General features: G+C 36.4%; 1 protein-coding gene across 6 annotated transcripts in view; it reads right to left on the reverse strand.

The window, feature by feature from the left end:
* LOC139766311 (ATP-binding cassette sub-family C member 5-like) overlaps positions 1-23,993 on the reverse strand; it is an 80,881-nt gene that overhangs the window by 50,936 nt on the left and 5,952 nt on the right. For 2 of the 6 annotated variants that reach the window (XM_071694780.1, XM_071694779.1), the window contains exons 5-12: positions 23,844-23,991; positions 21,986-22,125; positions 19,936-20,026; positions 18,596-18,769; positions 17,082-17,229; positions 13,177-13,325; positions 10,166-10,273; positions 3,404-3,514 (exon numbers count right to left, since the gene is read on the reverse strand). In XM_071694780.1, the coding sequence (XP_071550881.1) occupies positions 3,404-3,514; positions 10,166-10,273; positions 13,177-13,325; positions 17,082-17,229; positions 18,596-18,769; positions 19,936-20,026; positions 21,986-22,125; positions 23,844-23,991 (1,069 nt within the window). Of the gene's footprint in view, positions 1-3,128; positions 3,237-3,403; positions 3,515-10,165; positions 10,274-13,176; positions 13,326-17,081; positions 17,230-18,595; positions 18,770-19,935; positions 20,027-21,985; positions 22,126-23,843; positions 23,992-23,993 lie in introns of all 6 variants that reach the window. The other 4 variants (XM_071694783.1, XM_071694781.1, XM_071694782.1 and 1 more) reach the window with 4 other exon arrangements.

Consider the following 23,993-nt stretch of genomic DNA (forward strand, 5'->3'; position numbering starts at 1 on the left):
AAAGCCCAACACAACACATTAAGAGGCAACATTTAGAAAACCTAGTTTTGTAAACAAGAAGATTCCCTCTCCTGATCCTTAAATTCTACCATAACTAATTACTCGAAGGTGTTTCTTCATGGTCCTTCAGGAAGAAAAAGAATGAAAATCTAGAATTTCCTACATATCAGCAAATACCAACTTATTTCAAATGCCCTTCCTTCAATCTTATATGAACTGGAGTGCACATATATCAGCCTTTATACTATTTCATTATGTCTCAGGAGTGTACTTGCTCTAATCCCCAGATGAACAAGAACCTCTATCGTCTTAAAAATATGGTGTTTTATGTAAATTCTGTTTACATAAATGATGCCTTTTTTTTTAGTCCTAAAACTGGCAAATCTCCAGAGAACTTCTTCTAAATCATAAAAATTTTTCATTTTCATTTTTTAAAAAAGCTAAATAATTTCACTGTAATCTACACAAGGCAGTAAAAATATTCTAATGTTCTCTCTGTCCCAGATTTTCTTCATCTACTACACTTATAGAATGATGTTTCCAAATACTAGCCAAAAAATAATCATACACTGGAACTCTACTATTCTCTCCTTTATCAAGAATATAGCTTGATATCATAATATGAATATATAATAATTTAGCATAGCCTGAACACTGAACTTTTGTACTGTATTTAGATCAAAAGTGCAAAAGGTTTCCCTGGCCTGGGACCAATCTTGATGTGATTAAAATCTACAGAGGAAACAATTATTCCAAAGCTTTCCCAAAGTGTATGCAGTTCCCACTCATCATTCATTAAGCTGTCTCCATAGTATCTTTATAATGTATCTGCTTCATGAATAATGGTGAATTTCAAAGTCATTGCTTTTGAAGCTGAATTTATCAATTTCTGGTCTTCAGCCATACATATGTGACAATGTACTCCATTTCCCTTCACAAAGACTTATCAAAGTAAAACTGCCATTCCACTTAATACTACAATTAATTAAAATGATGGTGAACAATGGAGTACAATCCATAACCAATTCCAATCCTTCAACCCCAGATAATAATCAGTAATACATAACACATAGTCAACATAAAAACAATAACCCTGCATGAAATAATGCAAGAGTGAGGGTGTGATGTAGTATGGCAGTTCCGGTGGAGAGTAACTTTTCAGATAAATTCGGGTCTTAATCATACATTCAGTTTTTGGTATTTCATCAGACATTATTCTACATCTTAACATCACCACAAAACAATTTAATTTGTTAAAGTAAAGTAGTTAGCACCATGAATGATCAAATAGTAGTTTCTCTATTTAATCTGAGTTTCCTCAAATATCTGTTTTGGGTCAAAATAAAGGAAGTTTTGTCTTACAGTACTAATACAACAAACGAAAAACTGAGTGATAAATCTTTGGCAGAATGGAATGTCCAGCTCCCCTTCGAAGACATAAGTTTCAACTTGATGAAATTAAAATAGTGTTACAATTAGATTTTGAGATGCATTCATTCATAAGAAAAGCATTACAAAAAAGGAATGGGGTAAGCTTTTGCTATTAATGCCAAAAGAACTGTCCTGAACATCAATACTTTGATAATGATCATGGGATGACCCATACTGATATTTTACCATTCTAAGGAATAAACAATAAATTTGTGCATGTAAAGAGGCCATTATTATGCTATCTTACAAGATATACTGTACCTCTAACTTTGTCAATACTGATCATAAAATGATGCATACCAGTATGCAAATACTTTAAGGAATATACAATACAGTAGTGTACGTAAAGATAACATTACTATGTTATGATTCTGAGCATTCCTCTAAATTTGTCATACTTTGGCCATGATTTTCCTTTGATACCATAGTTTTTCTAAGGGTCAAGGTAAAAGGTTATTGTATAAAAGGTTAGTGTTTGGTGCATTTAAAAAGGATGTAATAGTCATAAAAGTGAAACTATAATCTATGTTCTATACTTAATCTTACCTTACCATCATGTACCAGGATCCCCACTTATGGGACTCCTACAGCACTCAAAAAACCAGCCAAGACCACTAGATAGAATAACAGGTAATTCTAAGTTAAGTTTTCATGAGGTAAGTACAAAGCAACTGAAGAGTAAGTGTTCTGTACACTCTCATTCTATCTCTTGAGTGGTGAGACAATACGTTAAAGAAAAACTAGGAAACCGGATCAAAAAAATTCAAAGGGACGCATGGAACCATATCTGACAAAACTGTGCTTTTAGGTATAGCTTCAGTATCTTTTGCAATTATGATTTCAAACCTATATAAGGATGTAAGGGAGTGCAGAGTCAAATGCTTTGCAGACAAGAGAATAAGTAAAAGTAAAGAATAAGTAATTGAGTTCAGAAAATAACTAAGTAAAATCAGAGACTTGAACACCATCTAAAAATGGGTAGAAGGGACTCTACAAAGTTTAATGAAGAAAAAATTAAATATGTAAGTCATGGGGAGATCAACAATATAACAGCACCTTCCTACAAGGGCCCTACAGGAAGAGAAATAGTGAAAAAATATCAAAGATTAAGCTTCTATCAAAGAAAAGCTAAAATTCAAGGAGCACAGTGACAGTCACAAAAGTGGCATGGTACACTGAAAGGTTTAAACCTTGAAATAACTTCTCTCATTATCACTATTACTAACACAATTAATATAAACTGAAAACAATAATTCACAATCCTTAAGAAGGCACCAAAATGTTAATAAAATATAGAAAAAAGCATTTTATGTGAAAGGTGACCAAAAGGTCAATTAGTTAAGAGCACCTATTTTTGATAAGGAAATATGACTAAACCATATTTCATCAATGAAAGATCATCAGAATTCCAGTTTAGTTAAATCTATGTGATGAATGTGTTTACCATACGAGTCTCCTCATATGTATCTTAGAGAGACTTAAGTTTGCTGCATAGTTTCTCATCATCCATATACAAATGTGAACAACTTTGCTACATACTTTCTGAATCTTCCTACAAACTCTAAAATAATTCAGCATTATCATTATTATCATTAAATAGAAATGATATGATTCAGATCTTTTACTAATTAGTCTCCATTACTAGTTTTAGTTAAGAAGCATGGTATGAGTGTGAGAAGCAAAGCATGTCAACAAACCTTAATACACATCAAGGAATAGCAACCTTCCATCACCGCTAGGACAGAGTGTGGGACATAATGTAGCATCCCTCGCACCCGTACCATGAAACCCATCAAGCTATATGCCTAAAAGAAAGTAATTACTTTTTCTAGTTGGACATCTATAGTTCCTAGATAAACCACTCTAAGACAGAGTATTACTAGTAAGGCATACAAAATATCAGGCTGGTTCAAGAGCAACTTAAGGCAAGAGAAAAAGAACAGCATGCTAATGTCATACAACATCTGGTCACCTTAATCCTTTTTAAGGAATCACCACCTTCAACAATGGCTCTAATTGAAAATCTCAGGATATTGAGTGAAGAACGAGCATTTCCCAAGAGATACGAAATCACTGTCATACCCTAGAAAAGAAAATGTTATGATATAAGCTGAGCAATTTGCATACCTCTTCAATATAGCAATTATAATCTTAAATAAAACAAACTTTTAGAAAAAGATAATAGAACCAGAGGGCAGACTGCATATTACCTGAAAAAAAACTGACAATAAAGTAACTATTTTTTCATGAAGAATATTTTCTTTATAAAATATGTATTATGATAAATGATTTCATAATTGTATAAAATTCTTGTCATGAAACTTCATAAATTCAATCCTGATTTCCTATTGAGGATAATATACATTATAAAATAATTATATATCAGATTCAGCATACTGCATACATGATGTATGACATCCATACTAAGAGTATGAAGCAGACTGTATCTCGGCAATAAAGGAAAATAGCTCCAATTAACAATGAGTAATGAACAACCTCTTCTACAATTTGGCAAGATACATAGGTTTTGAAGGATGAAAAACCATTTCTCAACCAAAGACAGAGCCCTAGGAGTATCTGAGAATATGTTTGGTGAGGGGAAACCTTCATCACTGCACAAACCCCAAATTGGGTGAATCCATGTAGATTCACTTTCTTCCAACATTACAATAGCTATGAAGCTTACAGAACCATACAAAAAATAAGGCATCACAAAGTTCACGGTGACCAGCCATGACTCACCATTCAATGACCAAAAACCTGTGCTGAGGGCTGATTACTGTAAGAAGTTACTAAAGAACTTTGCAAAAAAGAAAAGAGGGAGAGGAAAGGATAGAAAAATAAAATGATGCTCATAAGGCTGTGCTTACAGTACAAAAATGGCTTTTCATCCATCAAGATCAATATGTTTCACCTAAAGACAAGCCCAATGAGAAAATGAGAGCATACCCACAGGAAGCAGGTAAAACTTAAAACACAAAAAACCTGTAGAAAACTTTAAAAAAATGGCCTACTCTTGTTGACAAATCAACCCTCACTCTACACTGTCCCCTTCTAAAGATGGCACACCCTAAGGAAAAGACGGAAGGACAACCAGATGAACAAGGAGGTTTGTTGAATTTGACAACCTAATTTTTTTATCCCATCACAGTCAAGGTTCCCCAAGAAAGCCAAGTGAGAAGCCACTTCAGGAGACAGCCCTGGATGAGAAAAAATACCAACTTCTTGATCCTACAAGAAATGTTCCTTGCTGATAAAGGCTTAAAAAGAGTCTGGATACAAAAACAAAGACTTTGTTATGTAATAGTGTGAAAATCCAAGATCTTTAAGAGTCCTACTCTGTAATTGGATATGGTTCCCCAGAAGCATACAACCTATTATCAGTCACCAAAGAAGTCTACAAGCCAGGATAAGGAACTTCACCACAGCCTAAGGTAGATGCTTGTTGATGACTGTTATGGTTCATGGGGTCAAAATCATTGAAGTCAAAGAACGTGAGAACCACAGATGCCATGTATTTTCTTGGTTGGAGAAGGCAGTGCTCAGAAAGTTCATGAGACTGTGGGTAGCAAAAGAGATCTTCATCTAACCCAAGTGGTGAAATTCTATGATGTTAGCAATGTTTGTGCAAAACCATTTAAACATAAAACTCTCACAAAGTACATAGGCCAGGGACTTTGGTGACAGCAACAAGTCAAAAATCACTGATCAAATGGGCTCCTTGACGTTGGTATTAGGGACATCCATGTAGTCTCCCAATCATCAGGGCATTTTGACTCTTTGTAAGAAGTACTAATACTAATGATGGAGTAAGGGTTTGGCAAAGCATTCACGCAGCAACAGCTCAGAGGACACTGAGCAACCATTCCCCTCACCCAAGTATAAACTTCCTTCCACTGGACACAAACCTATCTCAAACTACACTTCCCAGACATGTATGCATTACTTTCTTATCTACACTCTGAACACCACCCAAGTCTTCAACATTACAAACATAATTTCAACAAACCATGAGATACCTCAAGCTTAAATTGCAATTTTCACACTGAGAACAATGAACAACTCCTCGACCTGATTCACCCTGCCATGATAAATACACATCACTAGATTTCTTGGCCTACGGTCCTGGCTGGAAGATGTGGCTGGTTTCCTGAATGCTGCAGGAGCTTTACAAAAGGGGATCAAAGGCCAAAGTATGTACGTAAGCATCACAGTGCATACAAATCAAGACACAAAAACAAATATCATTAAATCATTACAATAAAAGATAAGCATACTAAACACATATACCTTTCATAATCCCAAGGTATTACTGTGCCACAAAAATGTACTTGAACCTAGAAAAATAATAATACATCATAAAATCAATAAGATCATTATACTGAAAATAATGAAATCAATGTGCCTTACATCTTTTCAGAGACTTGTCCCTCTCGAATGTGTTGCACACCAAAAGTGATAAATCCGCATTTATGTGTAACTCCTCAGCTAACCCAAAATACGACCATACCTGAGATTAACGGTTAAAACAAATTATTTAAATATCTTTTTTAAACTATTCACCATTTCCCGCATTAGCGAAGTAGCATTAAGAACAGAGGACTAAGCCTTTGAGGGAATACCCTCACTTGGCCCCCTTGGGAATACATGGGAAGTATTCTTTCTCCCCTATTCCCAGATATAAAATTCATTTAAATATCTTTCTTTTCTTTTAAACTATTCGCCATTTCCCGCATTAGCGAGGTAGCATTAAGAACAGAGGACTGGGCCTTTGAGGGAATACCCTCACCTGGCCCAATTCTCTGTTCCTTCTTTTGGAAAAAAAAAAAAAAAAAAAAAAAAAAAAAAAAAAAAAAACCTGAAAAAGCATATTTTGAAAACTGGAAAAAATCATATCTTTAAAGGTTGCAAAACCAATTCTCTAATGTAAGCTGAAACCAAAGAGCACCTTTGAAAGCACTTGCTCAATGTAGGGCTAGAGTACCAATAAACCCTCCAAAATGAAGTTTGTTCATAAAGAGTCCCCCCTTCAACTATCATAAGACACATAAAGTTGGCACAAGGCCATTCATAGGGATTCAACAACCATACTGTAATCTGCACAGGTCTAAGTTGTCAGAGCTTGAATATGAGGCACTGGAGTTCTAATCATCCAGCCATTCTCATTCATTCACTGACTGCTGGTGTTTGTACCTCTGACATGTTAACATCAAGTATCAAGAAGTTCTTTCTGAAATGGCAAAAAGGCTAGACTGGAAAAAATGAATGGGAAAATGACTGAATTCTCAAAAGGTACTGCCTCCAACAGAAAAATATTTTTCAATCCTTCAAAACCTACATTTCCCATTTACGGGCACTGTCCAAAGAGCATCTGAAAGCATGCATACCCACATGAAGGAAGAGGGATTTAAAAAACCTAACAAACAATTAAAGAGAGAACCTACTCTTTATGACAATTTGGCCTTTGTTTCAGATCATCCTCTTCTTAGGGGAGAATACCTAAAGCCACACACGGAATGCCAACCAAATCAAAACAGTTATAATTGACCAAAGGTAATTCCTGAATGTCACAGACCCCATTTGCTAATCTCATCCAAGGAAAGGTGTCCTTAGAAAGCAAGGAAGTAGTCACTATCCTTCCACATGAAATTTAGCAAACTGTCCCAATTGTGAAAGTATAAAGCATTTTTTGATCCAATAGGATATGTTCCTTGCTGATAAAGGTTTAAAGGAGCTTGAACAAACTGATGTTCTCCTATGAAATTTTTTGCGAGATCCGGGAAATCTTTAACAGTCTAAGATGGACATTAAGGGTGATGTTCTGATGGAATTCCTAAATTCAACCATCTCATTTTGGGTAGACCCTAGGTTTTGAAAAACCCTTACAGAAAAATATTTCTTTTTTTCATACACATTTGCCATTTCCTACACTTGAAAGGTAGTGCCAGGTACAGATGAGAAAACGGGCCTCATTCCCTTGCATCTACTCTCAAGCTGTCACCCATAATGTATAAAAACCATAGCCCCCTATCCATAATCAGGCCCAACAAACTTTTCCATGGTTTACCCTGACCACTTCATATACTCTGTTTCAGTCAACTGACATCAAATCATCCCCTGTAACTACACTGTTTCACTTTGCTGTATCCCCAGCATGTCTCACATCCTACCGATGTTCAGGCCCCAGGCCTTCAAAGCACCTTTCAATCCATCTCTCCACCTCCTCAGTTTCCCCCTTTTCTTTGTTCCACTTCTGAAATATATACTCTATAATTTCATTATGAATAGTTATCCTATGATCAATATCTATGAAAGAGTCCTGGTGTTACCCAGGTCCTTCCTAAAGATTTCTGCAGCCCAAGGTTGTGGTACTTCCAGTAGATGGGATACATAGATTCCTTTGGAGAGACAACACTAAACTCTCAATAGTACAGCATCACTAAGGGTGAATTTTCAATCTCAATATAGTCTCAAGAAGGCAGAGTCTGGTAACAACTGTATAACCTCTATAAAAAAGAGAAGGTTGGATGAAATGTCTGTATCTGGAGATGCCAAATAGCATGTGACACTGTACCACATACAAGGCTGGTAAAGCAACTGGATATGCAAGCAGAGAAAAGGAATAGACTCCTTCAAAAGATAGATTATCTCATATAAGGAAACAAAGGAAGCCTTCTCAAAATGGGATGAGGTTATGAGTGGCATGCTGAAAGGTTCTTCCAGTGACCATTAATCTTCTTTATCTATGTAAATGATTTTCTAAAAAGACTGGACTTCAACCTCAACATGTTTGCAGATGATGCCAAGGTCATGAGGGAAGTAAAAAGCAAGGAGGATTGGATAAGTTTACAAGGCTAACTAATCAAGCTACAATGTTGGTCTGATATATGGTTGATGAAATCCATCTTAAATAAATGCAAAATACTAAGGATGGGACAAGGTGAAAGAGGGCTTTGATATGAATATCATTAAGAGGGAATTGAGCAGCAGGAATATGTGTGAGAGAGTGTTGAGTTGACATCATCCCTAAATTTTCACTAAAGTCTTACAAAAAAAAAAAGGTAAAGAAGACAAACTGTCTGCTAGCAACTATCAGAATAACATTCAAGTATATAGATGGGGAAATACTCAGTGAACTGTTCAAGTCCTACATTAGGCCAAAACTAAAATATGTTTCTAAAGTTTCGTTACCATACTTGAAGCACAAAGGAGTCTAGAGGAAAGCAACATGGATGGTACCACAATTAAGATACATGAGTTACAGGGAAAAGATAGAGGCCTTAAATCTGCCAACCATGGATAAGAGAAGAGTGTAAAGGTAGATTATTAGAGTAGCCTAGTTAAAAAAAATGGTGAATACCATTAGTTTACAAACATATATAAGGCGACTAAATGGTATAGAATCTTCAAGAGATGGGACCCCACAAGTACAGATCTCCCTCTCTATGACATGAAAATAGGTAAATACACACAATGTGTGTTTCTAGTAAGCAGAGGGATTGGGCCTGAATGACCTAACTATTTGGCTGATGATATATTTTTTTTTTTGTCTGTCTGTTTCTCCAGCCAACTGTCTGTTTGGTTTCCATTGTTTTTTTCTCTGTGTAATTCCCTAGTCTTACCTAGTTGTGAAGCATGAGGAAGGAATTCTAGATTCATGGAGCACTATCCCTGGCCTTTCAGTCTTACAATTTTTTTTAATTATGTTAGCATTGGCAATTTCACTGTTTGGTTTGTTCCAGCTAATCATTGCTCAGACACTTTCCTGAAATCTGACATCTTTCCAAAAGTTTCTTGCTTAAATTATAGTTATGTTTATGGATGTTTCACAGTTTCAGGGACCTTTACAGAGAAAAGGGGCATGCCTCATAGATAAAATTTAATATCTTTTTCAGAAATATGCAAACTTCTCCACCAACTCGAGTTGAAACAGGTGCTGAATCAAATAATCCAGGGGGTGACATAACCAATCCTAGTGCCCTTACCTCTCCCTTCTAATGACACTCACTACACCCCATCCCACTCCACTACTGCCTCAAGTCCCAACATCACATTTTCTGGTATATTTTCATTAAATGTCTTCATTAGATGTAAATTTGTTGTAAGCAATTCTTTGACTTCATACTAATGATTTTGATATAGATAACTACAGAAGCATAACTCCTATTATATAATAGGTTTCAATTGCCTGTAAAAGGACATTCTGTACAAAGACAGGTTTTGCAGGAACATAGCCTCCTCACTGCATGCAGAATGGCTTTGTTCAAGGTTTATGTGCTCCTGGACACTGCTTACAAGTGAGAGCACCTTGAACAGGAAGCCATATGCACTGAAGCTACATTATCAGAACAGACAAGAATGAGTGCAGCATCACAGAGACTTTTCCTACCCTAAAGGAACCTACCTTACCCTGCTCCCACATGGAGCACAGCCTCAAAGCTGTTGAAAGCCCCTAAAAGTGGTCCTAGGGTTGTACAATTAATCATGAAGTTGAGATGAAGTATATATACAATATTCAAAGATAGGACAATAGGAGTGCAAATGTCTCTCCCTGTAATACAAAAATAGATCTCACAAACACACACACAACCAATCAATTCTAAACTGATACCTAAACACGAGAAAACATGCTCTAGTTTTAAGTTTAAATAATATCACACTTTTTAATTGCCACATAAATTAGTGGAAATTCAAGATATACTTCAACGACAGAGGAGCTACTGCTGTGGCTAACCTGAACACGAATGATAGAGACTCTTCCTTGTTCTAAAAGCAAAGTAGATGATGAGTATGAGAAGCCATTTCTTACGACAGTGTTGAATACCATTAGAAGTGAATACGTCTGAAATGAGCATATATAAAAGGATTATATATATTCATGTAATCAAAGACATCCCAATAGTAAAAGACAATAATCTTTTCTGATGTTAGATATTATATCTAACTCAGGACTTATGGATGTCTAAACACCCAAGGAAAAGGCATTCTTGAGTAAAGGGGGGACTTCACTTACCTCATGCTGATGGCACCCAATAAAACTTGTAATTCACCATTAAAACAACAGGGCAAAAATCACTTAAAAAGTTATAAAAATTGCTCTATAAACAAATACATTGGCACTACATGCACAACATTCTCAACCTGTACAATCTCATCATCATCAAGACTCCTAAAGCTCTGCATTGATTTGTGTAGGGCACCTGACAACAAGTCCATTTCAGATCTGTTCACATTTGCAACTAATTCTTGTGATAAATAAAACACAAGCTGGCTTCAGAATCAATGAGTTCCCATTGTTCTGATTCCTGTACATTCTGCTTGCATCACTGTATAGTCTGACTGCTCTGATTTCCATATGCTCTACATGCATCATTGTATTTGACCAACATATCACATCACAATATCAAAGGAGGTAATGTGAGCATCATTCTCAAAATCAGCAACTAATGTTCACTATCCATGGACAGAAGAGGGAGACCAACTGCAGTGATGCATCACTGAAACATGGTATTTACTGTTTACAGTACATCACAATTGCAATACATACCCAAACTATCATTATTACATGGTAACCATAAGAATCAGAAAATCATATTATACCCCTTCATATTCTGCACTTTGTGTCCATAATTGCAACAGTCATTCTAAATGCCCCTGCTTCTGGTGGCCATCTTATTCTACTTTAGTTGTGCTCCTAATCAATACAAAGTTTTGAAATATTTCTACAAAACTGATATTTCTGTCATCTATCTATGTTTTGTAAACACGAATTATCATATCAAAAAAACTTTGTTCTTTTAACAAAAGTTCACACTACATCTGAGATACATAACAAATGTTGATAATCACTCAACTTTCTTGGGACAATATTAGGTACCAATGCCATTCTTTAACTGCTGTTAGAGTAAATGGGCTCTCTGTTTGTTTCTGATAACTCAAATCTTATTGACACTGATGTATCAATGATAAGGAGCTCAGCCTCTTTAAACATGGATTTTTCAACTCATTTTGGGCTTGTTTCATGACAAACTATTCCAGCAACTTTTGGATATCTTACAACATTGGTCTAAAATGCTGTGTATCACTATGGTTATTAATTCAGGTTTCCATTCCATGGTCACTTCTTTCCCCAACATTCCCAAACTCATCCTAAATATCCAAAGTCTTTAAAAGATCAGCTTTTTCACTGATAGCAGCTCCTTCAGTTATGTCTTGTTCTGAATACTGATAGCTGGGGATACAAAGGTGTATGCCATATTCTGATACATCTACTTCATCCCTTAAGATAGGGGAGAAAGACTACCACCCATGCACCTCCTGTATGTCAAAGGGAACTACAAGGGGTGCTGGCGGGAGGCTGAAAATCCTCCCCTTCAGTATTATTACTAGGAGCCAAGTAAGGATATTTCTCTAAGGCCCAGTTGTCTGTTCCTGATGCTACCTCACTAACATGGGAAACAGTGAACATATATGAAAGGAAAGGTTTTCTCCTTCATAATGATTAATTTTATTATCAATGTATTAAGCATAAAAATGGTTAAGATACTGAAATACAATCACTTACATAACCACTAGAGTTGCCCTCTGCCACTGGCCTGTTAAGGATAAGAAGCGGCACTGGATTCTCACTAGTTATGGACACTCTATTGCTGTGGCCAGCCCCTTGAGGGATTTCCAGTTGGGAAGAGGCATCAGAAATATAGAATTGAAATATAATAGAATACTGCACCACAATAAACATTTGCCTTATATACCTTTGCTCCCTCCCTAATATTTTCCTGACTTACGATTTTCACTTCAATTCCCACAGTTTCAATTGCTGCCATGTCCACAAACAGATGTCTAAAACACTCCATATTCCTCATGATCTCTCCATTTAAAGTCACTTAAATCAACCTGTCTCTCTCCCATGTTTAAATTCATAACCTTACTTTTACTTACATTAAGTTGCAACAACCTCCTTTCACACACACTATCAAACACTCAACGCCCAACTTATACAGTTTCTCACTTCAGTCTGATATTACAACCATGTCATCTGCAAACAGTAACTGACTCACATCCAAGGCCCTCACACTCCTAGCAGATTGAAGACCTGTCACTCCATCCAAAACCCTTGCATCTACCTCTCTCACTACAACCATCCATAAACAAATTAAAAAACTATGGTGATATCACACAACAAAACAGAACCACCTTCACCTGGAACCACTAACTTTCCCCCTTTCCTATATGCACAAATACCTTACTCTCTCACAGTAAAAATTCCTTGCTGCTTTCATTAACTCGCCTCCCACATCATATATTCATAGCACCTTCCTTAAAGCACCTCTATCAAACATATATATTTTCTTCTGATCCATACATGCCACATACTAATCCCTCTCTTTTTCTCAGAAAAATACGTCAAAGCAAGACCCTATTCCTGTGGCCACCCCCTTGAGGCAGTTCCAGATGGGAACAGGTGTCAGAGATATAGACAGAATAGATTAAATACATATGAAATGAGAGCATCTGAACAAGTGAGGTGATACAAATAAGCATGTAAAAAACATAAGTGTGAAAGTAAGAAAAGATGAAGAAATGGCATTTAAATGATGATGAATAGTATCAGAAACAGACAGAAGTGAATGTGATCCGAGGAAACATTAGTAACTGAAAGAGAAAATGCTAGACATTTCTTCTATGTAATCTAATTTTCTTACAGTAATAAAACAATGAAAAAATATCAAAAAAGTACATTACCTGAGCAGCAGTAAGATTATTCCCAGCACCAATATGAGCCAAGAAAGTGACAATGGCTGCAATTATAGGAACAGTGGGAGCCATGGCTAAACTAATACTCTGCACATACGCTGACTTTTCCAATAATTGTCTCTCCCGACGACGAATCTCTGAAAAGTACCACTATGATGTTTTACACTGTTTTGAAGTACTTATATCACTGAAAATTACTGCTGAAGGCAATTACAGAGTGACTTAACAATAGTTAAATAGTGACTTATAAGAATACAGTTGTAATATTTCAAGTGGTGTATGGATAACATACAAGCATTCTCATCTCACACAACTGAATTTAGTCAAGGTGTTATTCATTATAGTGTATTCAAAGGCAATGACTGCACTTTTCCATAAAACAGGATAGACTGTTGTGATGTCTATCCTAACAGTCATGACATTTCATTTTCTAAAAAGCAATCTTTCCACTTTCTCTAAAACTCTTACACTCTTCTTTCTTTATATCTATTACCTCTTTTCTTTATTCAAAAACATGCTTCAATGAAGACCTCAATCCATGACAGAAGTTTTTGTCATAAAAAATCATAACTCTAATTATTACTATTATCCTTACTGTTTCGTCAATTCACACCAACATGCACAGTTACATATTTGCCCAAACACAATATCCAAACAATGCTTTTCTATATGTTAAGTGAAAATCCATTTCTAACAGGAAGAATCCCCAGAGCCACATGAGTGTAACCACAACATCTAAATAGTTTTAGTGCTTTATAAGAATGTCATCCTCGCATGCAGTGCCTTATGATAAGTATGGCATCTTCACATAGGGACCCCTCTGGACTTTTCTAGAATGCTAAAAATAAGTTATTGCTGGTCTTGATTTCATTCTTACACAACAAAGACATTCTGGTTAATCTAAACCCATAGAAGATTAAGCTCTAGAGTTAAGATAGTATGTGTAATTCATCAACTCTCCTCCAAAAGCCCAAGGCTAAAAGACAGTAGTTGGGGAGGTAATTGCACAAAAAATATTGGACTGTAAAATAACATGTGTTAGGGAAAAATCTAAACTCAGTGGCGGGAATTCTTGAAGGGCACTCACAAAATGCAGTAACACTTCTGTGGTAAAAATGGCTAAAAAAAAAAATCTGAAGAAAAACAAATCAATACCACTCATCTTTTTTCAAGTAGGGCAACTTAAATTCAAATCAAATCTACCATCTATGGTTCCAAGAATTCTATCTGCCTTTATATAGCTTATCTGTGCCATGTATTTGGCTTTAAGTCATCAGAGATTATTACATCAAAGTCTTTTTTTTTTTTTTCTGTCTCCCGCGTTTGCGAGGTAGCGCAAGGAAACAGACGAAAGAAATGGCCCAACCCCCCCCATACACATGTATATACATACGTCCACACACGCAAATATACATACCTACACAGCTTTCCATGGTTTACCCCAGACGCTTCACATGCCCTGATTCAATCCACTGACAGCACGTCAACCCCGGTATACCACATCAATCCAATTCACTCTATTCCTTGCCCTCCTTTCACCCTCCTGCATGTTCAGGCCCCGATCACACAAAATCTTTTTCACTCCATCTTTCCACCTCCAATTTAGTCTCCCACTTCTCCTCGTTCCCTCCACCTCCGACACATATATCCTCTTGGTCAATCTTTCCTCACTCATTCTCTCCATGTGCCCAAACCATTTCAAAACACCCTCTTCTGCTCTCTCAACCACACTCTTTTTATTTCCACACATCTCTCTTACCCTTACGTTACTTACTCGATCAAACCACCTCACACCACACATTGTCCTCAAACATCTCATTTCCAGCACATCCATCCTCCTGCACACAACTCTATCCATAGCCCACGCCTCGCAACCATACAACATTGTTGGACCCACTATTCCTTCAAACATACCCATTTTCTTATTAAACAAAATTCATATAGTTCTGTAGACTGCCTTCTTGTTTTTACTACTATGTAAAACTTTGCACTTATCTATATCAAAATACATTTGACACTTGTGAGCCCACTCCATCAGTTCATCTATGTGTCAGCTCAAAGTTGTAAGTTTATTCTCCTCCTCAGTGCCATCTGCAAATCTTGATAACTTACAATGCAGCCACCTACAAAAGTCATTGAGAAAAGAACTGGTCCCATGACAGATTTCTGTGGCACAACACCACTTATCAAGTCTAACCATTCTGAAGCTTGACCATCAATAGTTACTCTTTATTTACAGCCAGTCAACCAAGTTTTTAACTATTGAAGTAAAGCCTCAACTACACCATGTAACTTAACTTTTGCAAGTAATCTTTAATGCAGGGCTTTATTGACTGCTTTCTGAAATTCTAAATAGAAACAAAGGAATAAAGTTAGCTGTGGTTTCGGTGCATAGTACATGACAGCTTAAGTGTGAACGAATGTAGCCTTTGTTATCTTTTCCCAACGCTACCTTGCACGCATGCAGGGGGAGGGGGGTGTCATTCCATGTGTGGCAGGGTGGCGACGGGAATGAATAAAGGCAGCAAGTACAAATTATGTATATGTGTATATATGTATATGTCTGTCTATGTATATATATGTATACTTTGAAAGTATAGGTATGTATATGTGCATGTGTGGACATGTATGTATATGCATGTGTATGTAGGTGGGTTGGGCCATTCTTTCGTCTGTTTCCTTGCGCTACCTCGCTAATGTGGGAGACAGCGACAAAGTATAATAAATAAATATATAAAGGTATATGGATATAGTTTCTATGAGGATAATGATATACAGGATGTGGGTGTTGCTTTAGTGGGACCTGAAGCATGGAGATTGAAGAAGAGGTCCCAGGAAGAATGAGACATTACAGAGGAGGTGAGAGTAGTAATCCACCTAAAAGACAAAAAAAACAAGAGATAAGGATAGGGTGAAGAGGTAGACATTTTATCTCTTAGTAGAGCAGTATAATAACAATAAAAACAATCATATCAAAGAATTTTCCTCAATACATATGCTGATCTATATTGCTTCTCAATATAATAACAAACAGTTAATAAAAAAGTTTGGTCCCATTCTCTTAAATAAGGAATAAATCTACATGGATGGTTTTTAAAAGAAACCTAGCCATTGCTGTACCATACAAATCTTACAAATCAAAAGACAACAAGCAACAAAATGCCATTACTTAAGTACAATGCCACAAAAAGTAAGCCTGCCTTTACAAAGAAAAAAAAAAAATTGCACAGCCAAGCATTTAATGACAAAATCCCCTCCCTAAGCTAGTTTTTCTACAACTAGATTCTACCACCCATTCCATGTTACCATACAATGTTAACATAAAACATGTGTCACTTAAATAAACTGTGCATGGGTTCATGATGTACATGAGTGATTTGAGACACTAGATGTACCAGATCCACCCAACAAAACTGGGGAGGGAGGTAATGATAGTAGAACAATGTACAATAAAGTGTGAGTTTGGACAAGCTGTTTGTCGTGAAGCTTACTCTAATGTTTACCAATAAAAGACCAGAATAAAAGAAACTAGTTGCCAATGATTCTCTAAGAGAAATTTTATCAAGCAAAAGGACAGACAGTCTAGTTGATATGGCACTGAGAATAGAAAAGCTGATAATGCAAAGAGTGGTATATCAAAACAAAGATGCAAGCTGGACAGCAATGAATAATAAATCTCAAGACGACAACTGGAAGAGGGTGTTTTAGGAGGCACAACAACATAAAAGGACCTTCTACAAGAATATATGTATGAAAGAATGGATGGTAATGAGCTGTGGAGCTTGAATGTTACACACAGTCAACCTTGCTGTTTTACATATTGAAAATAAAGCATGTTACTGGCAACAGAAAGTAAACTGTCTCTTTACAGTTTTACTTTTGTGTCACAATACCTGCTATCGTAGTAGCAAAGCTCTTCTCCCATGCATACATCTTAATAAGTTTCACACACGAGAGAAGCTCATTCATCATGCGAACTCTCTCATCAGTCACAGCAACTGTACGACGACGGAAATAGCCAGTTAGGCGTGACATAACATACTGGAAAACAAAAAACATAAGAAATCAATGGATATACATGTAGAAATGAAGCTCTCAAAAAGCTAATGCCAAGCAGCACATAATTCAAGAAGTAGAAGCCTTCTATCTACAAAAACGTGTATCTAAAAAGTAATTTCCTTTCATCCTACACAAATCTTCACTAACATATCCTATACACACTTAAATCCTCTTCCCATCAACTTCCATTTAACCAAACTCCTAAAGAATGTTATCTTTAATAACTATGATGACTCCTTTCTCAATAACTAAGTCCTATTTTCAATCTCTTTATCCTCCATCTTCCTTAAATTCTGAAAAGTAAAACCCATCTCCACAACCAGGACTTTTTGGGTCATTCTCTTATTGTAATACAGAACAATGATTTACATCTCAGCATCAAAATCCCATGTTTCAACAGAGGAGGAGGGAGATAAAGAAAAGGAAGAAGGGAAGAAAGAGGAAGACAAAATGAGTAAAATGACCCACAACTGCTTATACAAGTGAATAAAAACATTCTAGGTGTTAACTCTTACAGCACAGCTAATATCAACAGACTAGAAAAAAGTTAAGGAGCCTTAGTGCTTAGCCCTGAAACATCCAAGTCCAGCACCTGCAACACCTTCTCCTACACTCAGCTGATGTCAGTCTCTCCTCATGTAGAAAACAGGAGAATGTGTTGGTGAGTACCGAATGCTCATTTCTAATGTTCATTAATTATATTTACACTATTTTGTTAATAAACTGTCATTTGTAAATGCGCATTATCTTAAAACAGTACAGAATTTTCATCAAAAGTGGGACCATGGCATTGACTGGAATGAACCCCAACCCCTTTTACTATGAAAACATACCCATTTACACCAAATTCACTTATACCAGACTTTTCTTGAAACATAACCTCAGGATATAAACAAAGGAGACTGATAAACTTAGACAAATATTACTTCCTAGCAACAGCAGAAATATATCTTTCCTTTAAATTTTCCCTACAGTTTAATTATGTAAAAAAAATGTTTGTGGGTTTGGAAGGATTGGCGGGTACCTAGATGGTGTGTAGGGAGACATAAGGGCAAGGTAGAAAGTGTAAAAGGAAAGTATACAAAAGCCAGTGTTTGTTATTCCAAACATGAACTGGATTGATAAGTCTGACATGATGTGCAGATGAAAGAGGATAGGTCCACAATATGAATGCCTTGGTTAATTCATTATCAGATGTTTAATAGCTAAGACACATGGAGTTTTTGTTTAAATATCACTCCTGAAGTTAGCCTAGAAATTTAGTAACTAAGCCCTTAATATACAATGGCAGCTATCTGATAATACAAATTCAAACATATCAGCTCAATACATATAAAACAACTAATACCTGGAATGGGTAGAAGAGGAGGAAAGTGACCATGCCAAATAATGCCCATGGTCCTAAAAGCCAAAGAATGTAGATCACACCACCAACTGCTACTACAGGACCACCAATAATCAATGGACCAATTACCACATAATCATATATGCGCTGTGCATCATTGGCAAAAAGGTTTATAACCTGAAATAAGGAAATTAAACATTAGTTCACATCTTTAAGTAAATCAAATACAGCTTACATATTTCCATCATTATACATAATGAATTTAGGTTATTTTCTTGGTAAACTGGACTATTCCAATAGAGTATAAAATATAAATGAGGTACACATCAATCAAAATGCCTCTGATAAACAGTCTTACCCCAAACATTCACCCATCCACTTATCAGTACAGACAAACCCATTCAATTCCCTAAAAAAGAATGAATATGACTAAAAAAAAAGAAGCAACAACAGGGAAAAAAGCATGTAAAGGTTACTTTTAGAACAGAGTACATTAACTAATTATTGTTATGAGAGGAAAGTTGCCTATCATGAGAATCTTGGTAGAGTACTCAAAAAAGAAGCAAAGGGGAAGGATCTACCAAAGATGGTGTATTTAAAGTTGCCTATCATGAGAATTTTGGTAAAGTACTCAAAAAAAGAAGCAAAGGGGAAGGATCTACCAAAGACGGTGTATTATCTCCCCTAGTCGTCACATACTCTGTGAACTGCTAGTAAAGGAAATTGTCATGTACAACTTTGAGGAATTTGTGTCCCCAAGACTCAGCATTTCCATAGGATTCAAAATTATCCCTATCTATTTCCTTGTAGTTTAAATCTATCATCAACACTTTGCCATCTTCCAGAAGTTAGTGTCTAGGTGCTTCCCTTCCTTCTTAGCCATTGTCTCTTTGCTCATCCTCTCCATATACCCAAAACATTTCCACTCACACCTCTCTCTTACACGTCATTCCCTATGTGACTGACAACCCCCCCCCCCCCCCCCCCCCCCCCACACACACACACACACACACACACACACACACACACACACACACGCACACACACGCACACACACGCACACACACACACACCACTTATCTCCACAGGCATTTCATATCAACATTATTATTATGATTATATTCTTATCATCATATAGCACCTTGATTTTTCCTCTAAGGCTCAGTTGTCAGCTTCTATCACTACTTCGCCAATGCAAAAAGAGTCAAGCAGGAATAAAAAAAAAGAAATCATTACAACCATACACATACTTTCGTTGTATGCACAAAGCTTTCTGAAAGATAGTGTGAGTTTCTCCAGAGATCAAGATGAAACCATTACTTAGAGAACATTAGAAAACTTACCTCTCCAATACTCTTGTTCCCTAGATTTGACATTCTCATTAGCTTTCTATACATCAGTCCAAGGCATGCAGCTCTCAATCGAATGCCATTCCTAAGATAAATAAAAACATTTTTCAAGGCAATGTACTCGAAGCATGTGTTAAAAGAATAACTAAATCAGGTCTATTATATACATGATTAAGCAAAAATGATCAAAGAACCACAAGCAAAACACATAATGAAATATATCATCATTTTGAAAGTACTCTCATTAACAGAACCCACAATAACTGATAATTTTTTCTATTACAAGCTAACTTAAAGGTAATTGTAAAGTCAACATACAAGAGTCACCATGCAATGGTGTGCACATCATTATCATACTATGTCACACTATGTACTCTGAACTGCACAATTACAATGACTCAATATGCAATACCTAAGACAAAAACTTCATTCTGCCTTTATTTCTGGATCTCTCAAAAGCATCTGGTACCATTAATCTTGTTCTTCTTCAACATAAGCTAGAAAACCACTCTTGCTAAATTCCTGGATCTTCCAAATGCATTCAATCCCATTTATCTCATCATTCTTCCAAATGAGCTAGAAATTCAGTCTTGCTATATTCCTGAAACTAACACTTTCATACATTTATGACAACTATTCTCAATAATCCTGAGTATTTTACGTTACCTTCCTGCCTCAGGATCCCCTTCTGTGGAGCTTCCACAGTGCTCAGGAAGCTGATCACATCCAATAGGCAGAAACACAGATGAAAAAGTGTAGTGATATTCTAAGCACATCTTTGAAGTGTCAAGCAAAAGATTTAAGAAGCAACTGTTCAGTATCTTAACTATGGAAGTTACAACTAGGCCATAAGAAGGTACTCTGATGTGTTGAATAATGATTTGAAATGTTGGAGACATAAGTGGTGTCCAGAGAATAAACAAGAAAGCAGATCTTGTACAAAATCAAGGAGTGTAATTTCAGAAGAGTGTACACTGGGTGGAGTGGAGTTTAAGACTGAGTTGAGGTTGCAGGTGTTAAGAGTTTGCTAAGTCATCACTATAAATTATGTTTTGTTAATGTCCAGTTTGATGGGGGAGTGGATCTGTAAGTACAGGATGCTAATGTGTGAAGCGGGCAATTGGTGGGTTGTTATGCAGTGGTTCGGGTGGGAGGGGTCAAGTATTTTTGCAAAGAACTGAGTGCCCAGCATATAAAGGTGAAATTTTACTGCAAGTATTTTTCTCTCACTATGCACGTGTCGAGTATTTTTGGTTGCTAAACAGTCAGTGACTGGTCTGAGTCTCTATTTTGTGATTTGCAGCTTTTTTAAATTTTCTTTTGACATGATGGACGACCAGGCTGGTGAGGTGTAGTTCAGCGCTGAGTAAATGAGTTGACTGTAAAGGATACTGAGAGTTTCTTTTTCGTATCCTGAACTGCCACTAAGAGTTCTGATGGTATTCAGTCTGTTTATGGACATTATGTTTATGACCATTATGTTAATGCCAATGGCCTGTTAAGCGGCAAAACAAAAAAAAACAAAAAATATATATATATATATATATATATATTTCTATTTATAATAGCTCCATGACCTCTTACAAAAAAAAAAAAGGTCCTAGTGTTACATCTCTCCAGAGGCTTCTACAGCCTAAGGCAGCACAACTTCCAATAGAAGGGGAAGATAGACTCCTTTGAAGTGAGAAGTTCTTTGACATAACTGTACTCCACAGATACCACCTTGTCAAAAACGAGTTTTCACTTACGGTGTAACTTCAAGCAGTTGGGGTCTGTCAACACCACTACACAGACATATGGCAACATATACACAATATAAACATCAATTTTCCTTTCTATCCATCTCAGATCAGATGAACCATAAGGAAAGAGGCCAAAAAATCAATACAAAGAATGGTTTGGCCCATTACACAACTAAAAACTGAAAATACAAACTGATAACTGGATACAATGTCAATATAGCTCTGAAAAAAAAAAATAGTTTTGCACACACCATCCATGCAAATAACTTAAAAAGAAAAACAAGAAATCCATGCTTTCCTACCGATAGTTGATGCACCACACAAGACAGAAGAGAATGATGCGTGTGAACTCTGTGGCAAGTAACCCCACACTCCATACCACCCCAGTAATCAAAGGTTCATCCGTTGACAGCCAGTTAATTAATAAACGCATAAATACAGTCTGTTGGAAAAAACTTATATTCAATTTCTGATCAAAAATACAATTACAATGACAAATACAATTCTATTTTGTGTACTTATATCTTAAAAGCTGTTTTCACCACTCATGAATACAAAATCTATTCGGAATGTTTCTATAACTGAATATTCCAAATCATTAAATACACACAAAAAAAACCTTCAAATTATTCCCTGAGAAAATATGCAAGTTTGTCAGGCTTTCAAACATCAGAATCAGTCATCAGCTGTTGTATTTTTCAAAAGGATGATAATAAATTCAAAAATACATATCTTTTCTTTTTTCATACTTGTTTGACATTTCCCACATCAGGATGGTAGTGCCAGAGACATAAAAAGAAATGGCCTCATTTGCTCATATCTATTCCTATCTATCTATTCATTTCTAAACATATATTTTTTCTTCATACATGTTTGCCAATACCCATACTAGCAAGATAGTGCAAGGAACAGAGAGAGAAATGGCCTTATTCACTCAAATTCACTCTCCAGCTGTCATGTAAATGCACCAAAACCAGAGCCCCAGTGTTACTGGACTCTGTCTGCTTGAGGTTACCCCAGTGTTGAAAAGTCACCTTTGATGAAGCTGTAGCACTGGAAGTACAGTTTCATCAAAGACCTTCTCACTCCAAAGGAGCCTACATTTCCTTGCTATGGGAACTGTTGCACCTTTTACTGCAGGAGCATTCACAGAGGTCTGGGCAACACCAGGAGTCTTTTGTAGAAACTGGTCCACGGGGAATCATAAATAAAAATAAATAAATCATTGCCCTCTATCCACAACAAGGCCCTACAGACCTTTCTGTGGTTTTCCCTGACCATGTCATATGCCTTGGTTTAGCCCACTGACAGCATTTTCATCCCACATATACCACATCACTTCAGTTTGCTTTATCTCTTGCATGCCTTAACACCCCCCCCCCCCCCCATGTGCAGGCCCTGAACCTTCAAGGCTCTAATCACAATGAACTCCCTTGCATGCTAATTATGCCTATTCTCTTGTACACATTCTTGGAGCTTGAAACTCCATGAGCTTCACTGCTAAGCAGATCAAAGTTTGTACTGTAAATTCCAAAGTATGAGAAATTTTCTGCACATCCTATATGGTTAATCTGTGCATAAGTATAACTTGTGTATGCAGACAGCCAAAACAAGTATGAAGGGCTGTCTGATATTGACAATGTTCAAGAGATGGGACCACCATGGGTATAAAACTCCCTTCTCATACAGTCAGAATACATAATTACACTCCCACTCAATCAGATACCCTTTCACTCATGCACCAGTCTCAGTATTGGAGTAACTTAATCTGCTGGGAAAATAATAACTCTTCTTACATTTCAATTGTCTAACTTCCTATATGGAAAATACATACTAAGTGATTTCATTACACCTAAGTAAAATGCAAAACATTTCAGTAACAATTTAAGCACTTCTGATGGGTGTATGATACAAATACCTAAAGAGATGCACAAAGCTAAAATCTTTAGGGAAGCTCTGTCATAAGCTATCAAATGTTTTATGAGGCATGAAACTTCTTGCACATCATTTGATATATAGACTAACTTTCCATTTATGGTGAAAAGCTGCATGGGTATCATCAAAGATACTCTACCTGCTTATCAGTCATGGAGGTCTTCTTAATTATCAGTAAAAAGATAGACTAAATGACTGCTAATCATAAAAGTCTTAGTAACTTACTGGTCCAATGAAGCCCAATATAAGAGAAACAAAGAAAACAAAGAGAGATAAAAGAAGACGGGTTCTTAAAAACTGCCATACAACACGTTGTAAGGAAGCATTATTTTTCCCACTCCTTCTCAACTCTTCATTCCACAAAACTTCCAATCT

This window comes from Panulirus ornatus, chromosome 57 (assembly GCF_036320965.1).
Source record: "Panulirus ornatus isolate Po-2019 chromosome 57, ASM3632096v1, whole genome shotgun sequence".
NCBI classification, from domain to species: Eukaryota; Metazoa; Arthropoda; class Malacostraca; order Decapoda; family Palinuridae; genus Panulirus; species Panulirus ornatus.